The sequence below is a fragment of the Octodon degus genome, unplaced genomic scaffold, assembly GCF_000260255.1.
Source record: "Octodon degus isolate 3935 unplaced genomic scaffold, OctDeg1.0 scaffold00076, whole genome shotgun sequence".
Classification (NCBI taxonomy): Eukaryota; Metazoa; Chordata; class Mammalia; order Rodentia; family Octodontidae; genus Octodon; species Octodon degus.
The window spans coordinates 501,638-511,327 of record NW_004524652.1 but is presented as its reverse complement, the minus strand read 5'-3'; the positions used below and the strand labels follow the sequence as shown (position 1 = coordinate 511,327).

Genomic DNA, 9,690 nt, shown 5'->3' with positions numbered 1-9,690 from the left:
ACCAAAGATGGGAATGATGGGTCCAGCCCATGTGGGAACTGGCTGAATCACCATGGTGTTTCCACAAGGTGACAAGTCCAAAGCAACTACCTACTTCTTCTTCCCAGCATTCCCTTCATCCGGCGCACCAAGATGATCTACCTCACCTCCCAGTAAGGTAACCAGTGAACCCTCATGTCATCACCTCACCTCCCAAGGCCCTGTCTCCTTTATTCTATTCTTTTGCGGAACTGGGGATTGAACTGAGGCCCTTGTGCTTGCCAGGCAAGCACTTATTCTACTGAGCCATCTTCCCATCCCCGCCCCATCCCCTTTAGGAACCTACAAATACAGCTGCCCTCCACTGTTTGGGCCCAAGGGCTTCCACGTGTACTTTCCTTGCGGTCCTCCCGTGTCTGCAATAAAAGCCTCTTTTATCTTTTCTGTGTCTTTGCTGCGCCGCTGCCATCACCGCCACCATCGCTGCTGGGTGAACTCTGTCAGGCTCCCTATGACCACTGTGCTGTTTATTCCAAAATACTTCCTTGTGAAACAGCGGGGAAAGTGTATGACCAGTAAGCCAGAAAGCACATGTGATTTGGACAGGGGCAAGTGTCATCAACAGAAGAGGCCCATGCTGCCCTGACCTCTGCCACAGCCATGGATGGTTCTGGGTGTGGTCTCTGCTGGTATAGTGGGTGGGCCCATCAGTTAGCAGCACCCTGGCTGGTTTTCCCTAAAACAGTGGGGATTCGGAGTGTTTGATATTACCTCTGAAGTAGACACACACCATTAACCTTGCAGAAAGGCCTCCCACTGCCAAGTGCAGCTGTAGAATGCGTGGTAGTTTATTAGACACAAATTTTCTACAACTAGGGCGAGGGAGACAGCTCAGTGGGCTAAGTGTCTGCTCTGCAAACACAAGGTCCTGAGTTTGATCCCCGATACTGGGGGTAAAAAAAAACTTCCACAACCATGTAAGAAAACAAAGGGGCAAAATCAGCAGCCAGTAAGCTGGGTGCAGTGCAGTGCCTGCAACCCTAGCACTCAGGCTTAGGTGGGATCTGCTGGAGCCCAGACATGACACTGTCTCAAACAGCATATAAACCACTGTCAAATAATGTACCACTAGTTCGTCAAAATATTGCCCCAGGTTTATTAAAAAGGGGCTTATGCCCAGACACAAGTGAGGGTGTTTTGTGAGAATATGGTGTAAAAATAATTTATTCCGCAAAGCGGTTTTAAAAGAAAACACCACCCAGATAACACAGTGTTTAGGGGAATATGTACTGCCCTATCTTGCGAAAGCAGAAAACTGTCCAAAGAGGCCTACCTTCACAGAATGGGCATTTACAAAACCAAGGCAAGAACAGTATTTTAACTGCTATGTATGTATTTACAACAACATACAAGACAAGGTAATAATTCAAAGAGATCATCTCTAAGTATAATCTCCATGTTCTGAGGAAGAGGCTTTTAAAAATGCAATTGTTCTTAGAATGACAACTATTTCTGTCTTACATTCAGATCCTGTCTGCTACACAGCAAATGAAAACAAAATGTGAGTTTTAAGGATGAACTCTCAATTCCAGTATGTTTGACCCGTTCATCACAAGAAATAAGCTTTTAAAAAGCACGTTTCAATTCAAAACTTTTATGAAAGAAAAAGTCTTTTTTGCACTATCATTTTATATTCTCAAGCATTAAATTCTGGAAAATCCTAACTGACAGAAGGCACTGGGCTGGCTAAGGTGGGGTGGGTGTGGGGCTTCTTCTGCACCAGACCTCAGTGTCCCAGACGACTCTCCCCCAGGGAACAGGGCAGCAGGCACACAGCGACACCCCCAATACTCCCCAGGGCCAGTGCCTGGGAGAAGGCTAGAGGGGTGGAAATGACTCACAACTGACTCTCAGAAGTGGCACGATGCTCTTTTGTCTTGTTTTTGAGAGACAGGGTCTTGCTATGCAGTCCAGAATGGCCTTGAATGGTGTGTAGCCCAGGCTGGCCTGAGACATATGGTGAGCCTCCTATCTCACCCTCCCAACTGCGAGGATCACAGGTGTGCGGCACCCACCCCCAGCTTCTTCTGGTCAGTAAAGTTTCCAACCCTGAGAATGCAACAGTTAAGTTCATCTGCTCTCCACTACCAACAGGTGGGAAGCCACAGGTGCCATCAGCATCCTCTCAAGCTGGTCGGGGAGAAGGCGGCTGAATGCAGCCCATCCATGTGTGGATCCTGGGTGGAGTCGGGGGGGGCACTGCAGGCAAAACCACTGACTGCACCTGAAGTCACTGCCACATGGACAGTACACAAGATCTGTAGTTCAGGTGGTTACTGACAGCTTCTTCTATATGCCATCACTGATTTTTACTTCTATGTAGAATATTTGCATTTCTAAAATCCCTGTGCCCTGAAAGTGCAGGTTGTACCTTACTTAGAAAATCTTGAAATCTTCCCAATAAGCACATCTCCCTCTTCCTTTGAAACAAAGGAGGGAATGCGTGTCCTCTACAGGACTGTGAGCTGGGTGCCGGGGAACCCTGTGCGGCGCAGGAGGCGCCCGTGCACTGGGCTGTAAGGCCCTGGGCTGCCCAGACCAGGGGAACCAGGGGAGTGACCAGGCCTTCCGGGGCTGCCAACAGCTGGAGCCCTTCGCCCTGGTCTGCTGCTGTGGGGGACGCTGAGGTCTGGCAGTTGGCACTTGAGCTTTCCTTTCAGTGCAGGGCTTGACCAACTGGAGAGAAATAAAAAGATCACTCAACACAGGCGGGCCAGTGCAGCCAGCAGGAGATTCCTGAAAATGGGCAGGAACGCAGGACAGTGTCGGGCTGGGAGGGCCACCCAGTGCGGGGTCTGGACAGAAAACCAACACCAGGCTGCTCTTGAGCCCAGTTACTGGCCCTGTACCCTTGGTTCACAGCACCATGGCTGCCCTGTGTCTGTCCTGCTAGACACCTGTCCACTGGGGACAAAGCATGCATCAGCCCACCTGGGGGTACAGCTGTGGGACAGCACACCCACAAGTGACCTGGCCTTCCAGACCCAACTCTTGACCCACACACACACACATACCTCTGCCTATCTGCAGGCAAGTAGCACAGGACAGCACTCCTCCATCGATGCAGAGCCGGGTACTGACCAGGGTCGACATCCACGCCCTGCAGAGCTGCCAGAACATCCTGGTCCAGCTTGCATGGCTCCTCTCTAGAATGAACAACAAAGGGACACAAGAACAGGCAGAAACAGCCTCAATTAAAACACATTTTTTTTTTTCAGAACCGGGGATTGAACTCAGGCCCTTGCACTTGCCAAGGAAGTGCTTACTCCACTGAGCCATCTCCCCGGCCCCTTCTTTTATATATTTTTTGAGACAAGTTCTTCCTATGAAAACCAGGCTGACCTCAAATGTGTGATTCTCCTGTCTCAGCCTCCCAGATGTACACCACCACGGTCAGCTTATCTCACTGCATTTTTAACTCAGGCATCAAGCAAATGATCAGAATGGTGTGTGAGAATCAATCTGGCCTGGGTAGAGAAACCAAACCATTTGGAGGCTGAAGGACCAGCTGAGGGGTGTAGGCCCCTTGTACTATAGTGGGAGCACAAGAGGGGCAAGGTCACCTCCAGGACACAGCCAGGTCCCCATTGCAGTGCTGTATGCCCTGCTGCATGTGGTTCCCTAACATAAAACACATTCTTAGGGCCTATCCAACAGTCTGGAGGCCTCTCACTTCCTGGTGACAGCAAACACTAGAAGTAGCCCTCCCCAGCTGGAGACCCTGCTTCACCTACCCAAGCATGACAGAGACAGGAACCTGCCACCTACATCACACTGGGAAAACAGGAGGCTTCAAAGAACTGCACACAGGGTCCCACACTTACCCACAAAGGAAGGGCCTGTTGGTCGGGTTGGTCACAGGGCCTGACACAGCCTGGGACTTGGAATTCAAGGACATCATAGCCATCACAGCTGACACATCACTTTCTGCCCCTGTCTGGTTATTTCCAAGCTTGTCTGCAGCAAGGGCAGGTGTCAACCAATCATTTTCTATTGTGTTCTTTCTCTTATCTTTAGTTTTCTTATCTGTATTTGGTGTCTTGGGAAGGCTATCACCTTGATTTTGCAAATTCAGTTTATCAAACTCAACCATCAAGCCAGAGACACAGGACAGAAGGGCTTGCTCTGTTCCAGGGGCCTCTGGTTTCCCACACAGGGCCTGGCTGGGAGTCGGCGGACAGCAGAGCCCATTTGGGGCTGGGCTGCATGGGCCTGAGAATCCCACACCGTCTGCCTTAGCACCAGGCTCCAAGTTCTTGAAAGCATCAGCCGCAGGCTGGCTATGGCGTTGAGCTGCGTTCTGTTGATTTTTCATTTCTTCCACGCTCGCATCACCATCCCCATCTAGAAATGCCCCCACGGAAACAGAGTTGCAGCACTGCTTCTCATGGCCTGCAAGCAATAAAGCAGACATACTATGGACCCCACGGTGCAAGTCAGCAAGAACCAGCCAATCTGCTCTCAAAGCACAAACAAGGAGGAGGAGGAAGGCGGGAAGTAGTCCAGCCCACCAGTCCTCCGATCTGCTTGGCTCCCACAACTCCATGAGGAAGTCACTGGGGAGTAGCACCGTCCCTACTTAAGGGAAAGGTTGTTTCCTTGTTAAGACAGCAGCCATTTGCCTGAACAGTGTCAAGTGCTGTTCAGGAAATGTGTATTATTATTACATCATCATTATTACTATTATTTTTGAGACAGAGTTGCCTTGAACTAGTCCAAACTGGCTACAAACTTAGTAACCTGCCTGCCTCAGCCTCCATGCCCAGATTAAATAAACTCTTATGCAAATAATTATTATGCAAATATATTTCTTTGTGCAAATACAATTATAAAAATTTGTTTTTATTTTTTCCCCTTATTAACTGTAAACCTGTTTCACATCTCTTCCCTGCTCTTCACCTCTCATAGATACCACACCCACACACCCACACACCCAGGCCCTTCTCCTGACATGGGCCTGAAGGGAAGCTGCCCACTTGTACAATAAAAGCACAAGAGGCAAGAATAGGGCCCCAAATGGATGCTTCCTGTAAGGCCAGTGCCACCTTGGACCATGCATGCTCACCAGAGGCAAAGGCTTTGTCTTGGAGGCAGGCTTCATTTTCTTCTGCTTCCTGTTGTGCTTTTTTGCCCATTTCCTGTTGAGTAAGATACTCTTCTAGTCTTTGCAGGCCCTCCTGGGAAGACAGATCCACAAAACAGCCCAGAAATTCCCAGTATTCTGCCCAGGGAATCTTCAGCTCATGAGCAAGCTCCCTGTAAGGAATAAACCCATGTGAAAGCCAAGAAAGCAGAGGAGCACCCACAGAGCTGCCTGCACAGAAGACAGCCATGCGCCCACCAAGCAGCAAAGCTGTGTCTAAAACTTTGCGTATATTTTACTTGACCTAAACATGGGACTAACTGAACTGTTTCCTCGCTATTCTGGAGACCCAGCCGTGTCTGGAGAAGTCAATCACACTCACCAACTGAGGAGTCAGCACCGAAGAGCTCTCACCAGTCTCACTGGGTGAGGCCAAGTGGTTACCTCTACCAACACACATCTGTAGCCAGGAACCAAAAATCCAGAGGGCACATGCAGGTTTATTTTGTTTGATTATATCACAGTTCTAGCTTTGTGGTTGTGGGATTTCTTTAAGGACCTTTCCACTAGTTTCTAACCACTCCCCTGCCTATGTTAAATGTTTTGTTTTCTTTTTCCCCCCAAGAAAACATAGTCCACATAGCATCTTCTATAAAATATTAAGATCCCTGAGAACTGCCCTAAGGAATGGGGAGGAACTGCTTTACCTTAAAACTGCACAAAGTGCACTGGAATATAAACTACATTTGCAAGTAATTTGTCCTTCATGCAAAGGCTTCATGATCTTCATGATCTCCCAGAAAACCCTTTTTGGCACCGTATTTTGAAGCAGTTGCAATGACATTCATCATCAGCCTCAACACATAAACACATTGCAAACAACCTTGCAACCGACTCAGCTTTCCTGTACCTTCCTACTCTCTCAATGCCTCTTTCCGGGTCAGACTTCCTGACACTGTGGAAGAAGCCTGCTTTCTCTCGAGGTGGTGTTTTCCAGAGTTTTCGAAAATCTTCTGCCTATAAAGAAAAAAAATGTTGAGATTTGTGTGGCCAGGGCGGCTCACCCAGGACGCTTACCCACCAGTGTCACAGCACCAATGCTGATCCCACAGCCATGGGGCCCCGAAGCTCAAACACGAGGCCTCGCCCTAAGGACAGCAAGCACTACGGAGCTGCTGCCTCAAGTGGCACACATGCCATTCTTCCTATCACACGAGAAAGTATGTGCTGCTTTCTCTTGAGCCTCCCAAGCTTTATATTAAATGCAGTTTATCTAACCCTAACTGTCCCACCAAATGTTGGAGCCATTTTAATAGCTGCAAATAACTAGTCATTTATTTTTTTTTTAATTTTTTATTTATTTATTTATTTATTTATTTATTTATTTAGTGTGTGTGTGTGTGGCCAGCTCAGCCCACCAGGGGGCGGGGCTTGCTGGCATGTGGTGCTGGGGATTGAACCGCGGTCGCTGTGCTTTTGCTTAGCTTAGCTTGTTCTAAGTAGGTGCTTTAGACCACTGAGCCATCTCACCAGCCCATAACTAGTCATTTAGAAAAGATTATTTTTCTCCTGTTTTGAAACCAAGTCTCGGGCTGGTGAGATGGCTCAGTGGTCTAAAGCACCTATTTAGAACAAGCTTAGCAAAGCACAGGGACCGCGGTTCAATCCCCCAGCACCACATGCCAGCCAACCCCGCCCCCTGGTGGGCTGAGCTGGCCACACACGCACACATACATAAAAAAAAAATGTTAAAAAAAAAAAAAAAAAAGTTAAAAGTGAAACCAAGTCTCACACAAGATCTTGGCCTCATTCTCTCAAGCAGCTGGGATTACAGGTGCATGCTACTGTGCCTTGTTCTTTCCAAGTGTCTACCAGGCCATTACGTACCTCAATGTACAAACAGTTAAGAAGGAACTTTCAGTGTCAACCCTGCATAAAAGCATGCATAACCTCTGACCCAGCACCTCCACCTTTTGGGACCCACATAAACTTTAAGGATGAGCACAGTCCAAAGGCAAAGCCTGGGGACAAGGTGGATCCTCTAGGAGAGGTGGCTGGTGCAGGAGTATCTGAGAAGAGGTGTGGGGTCCAGAAGTGACCTCACCAGGCTAGCATACAGTTTCTCTCTCTCTTTTTTTTTTTAAACGGTACTGGGGACTGACCTCAGGACCTTGAGCTTGTCAGGCAAGTGCTTATTCTACTGAGCTATCTCCCCGGCCCTACCATACAGTTTGGATAAGACAGGCACACAGGGCAAGGGCAAGCCAGGTGTACACTGTTCAGGCTCCTACACACCCAGCACAGCCACACAAGAGCAGCAGAGCATGCCCAGAAGCCTCAGCACCACCCTCAGCACTGACTTCAGGCCACATGACTTGGTCTCCAAGAATAGCTGTATCAGGACGCCCAGGGTAGCTGAGAAGGTCCCAGAACTCACCTTGGCTGGACTCAGGGGCCCCGCGAAGGCTCTCACGGTCAGCATGGGGTCCCGAGGGTCAGCTCCATAGCGGCTAGAAGGGGACACCTCAGCTGTCTGGTCTGAGGACCACAGCTCCCCAATGACAGGAGAAGAGGTGTCATCTGCTCTCAGAAGTGGCACATAGTAGTGACCTGGAAGAGAGATGGGTGAGCATCTGGCTCCTGCTCTTTGGCTGTGTCCAGGACTGGTGAGCAATGGGGAAAACGTCAAACAAACCAGGTGGTCATGTGCACTCTGGGCTGGGACCAGAACTAAGTCAGGTTTGGGCCAGGACTCACTCAACTTAGTGAGCACACCCTCCACCAAAAGTGGAGAGGAGTCAGGCACCATGGCACATGTGTAATCTTTGTACTTGGGAGGCCAATTCATGAAGATTGCAAGTGCAAGTCCAGTCTGAGTGACTTAGTGAGACCCTGTATCAAAAAATAAAAATGGGGCCGGGAAGATGGCTAAGTGGAGTAAGCGCTTCCCTGGCAAGTGCAAGGGTCTGAGTTCAATCCCTGGTTCTGCCAAAAAATAAAATAAAATAAAATAAAAAAATTTAAAAAAAATTCCTGGGCCGCAGCTGTAGTGCTAACGGCTTCTGCTGGCTCCCTCTGCAGCGCACAGTGCCAGGCTTTGGCAACTCAGGTCCCTCCGTATTGGCTTCTCTTGCTCAGCTACCTGCCTCCTCCATTAATCATGCTGGAACATCTGGGCTCACGGCCTACATGATTGGATGACAAGGGCCAGAAACTGGCCGAACAGATGTTTCAGGAGATTATTCTTTTCTCTGCAATAGTTGGATTGATCTACGGGTACATGACTGAACAGTTCAGGTGGGCTGTCTCTATCGTTATGGCTGGATTTGCTTTTTCCTGTTTACTGACTCTCCCTCCAGGGTCTATCTATCACTGACACCCCCTCAAATGGTTACCTGTTCAAGAATCTCACCCAGAAGACAAGAAACCAGGGGATAGAAAAATTAAGAGGCATGCTAAAAATAATTGATTGGGTTTTCATGGTTCAACACCTGCTTTTGTTTCTTGTGAGATGAGCTAAATTGCTTTCTTTTTTTAAAAAAATTTTTATTATATATGTGTGTGTGTGTGTGTGTGTGCAGGGCTGGCTGGCATGTGGTGCTGGGGGATTGAACCGCAGTCCCCATGCTTTGCTGAGCTTGTTCTAAATAGGTTCTTTAGACCACTGAGCCATCTCACCAGCCCCGCTAAATTGCTTTCAAACCCAAAACATGATGAGCTAAAACCACCTATCGACTTTTTTTTTTTTTTTGGAACCCGGGATTGAACTCAGGCCCTTGCGCTTGCCAGGGAAGCGCTTATTCCACTGAGCCATCTACCTGGACCCCCCTATGTTTTATTTCTAACTCACTTTGGACCAAAAAATATCTGAGACCCTATATTGGTAATCTTGTTCAGTATTAGAGAACAGAAAACACAAGTATGCAGTGTTTCAGATATGCATAAATGAATAAATGTCTCATAAACAATACGTTTATCAAAAGTTTTATGATTACAGATCATTAAAAACTTTTTTAAAAATAGGCCAGGGAGATAGCTCAGTGGAATAAGCACTTGCCTGGCAAGTGTAAGGACCTGAGTTCAATCCCTGGTTCAGAAAAAAAAAAAAAAAACTTAAAAAAAATAAATAATAAAAAATTAAAAAAGGGCCAGAGATGTAGCTGAGTACAAAGGCTCTGGATTTAATCTCCAATACTTTACATCCCTAACAGAGGGTGGAAGGGAGGGGAGCAGCAGATATGCCAGGAAAGTGAAGACTGAAGCAGGACGGGGATCAGGCACACAGCAGGGCTTAATGAGCCATGAACAGGCTATGTGCACGCTTCTTCCCAACCCACACCCCCTAACCCTAACCCACATACCCTAACCCACACACCCTAACCCTAACCCACATACCCTAACCCTAACCCACACCCTAACCCTAACCCATACCCTAACCCTGACCCATGCCCCCTAACCCTAACCCATACCTCCTAACCCTAACCCATACACCCTAACCCTAACCCACATACCCTAACCCTAACCCACACCCCCTAACCCTAACCCACACACCCTAACCCTAACCCACA

The 9,690-nt window shown here is 48.2% G+C and overlaps 1 protein-coding gene and 1 pseudogene across 1 annotated transcript in view; one reads left to right on the top strand and one right to left on the bottom strand.

Moving 5' to 3' along the window:
• Positions 1 to 1,115: 1,115 nt before the first annotated feature.
• Ankle2 (ankyrin repeat and LEM domain containing 2) overlaps positions 1,116 to 9,690 on the bottom strand; it is a 39,513-nt gene continuing 30,938 nt past the window's right edge. The window contains exons 7-12 of the mRNA XM_023720661.1: positions 7,560 to 7,835; positions 6,033 to 6,139; positions 5,105 to 5,295; positions 3,864 to 4,431; positions 3,054 to 3,185; positions 1,116 to 2,715 (exon numbers count right to left, since the gene is read on the bottom strand). Of these exons, the coding sequence (XP_023576429.1) occupies positions 2,490 to 2,715; positions 3,054 to 3,185; positions 3,864 to 4,431; positions 5,105 to 5,295; positions 6,033 to 6,139; positions 7,560 to 7,835 (1,500 nt within the window). The 3' untranslated portion in view covers positions 1,116 to 2,489. The remainder of the gene's footprint in view (positions 2,716 to 3,053; positions 3,186 to 3,863; positions 4,432 to 5,104; positions 5,296 to 6,032; positions 6,140 to 7,559; positions 7,836 to 9,690) is intronic.
• LOC111817980 lies at positions 8,200 to 8,591 on the top strand (annotated as a pseudogene).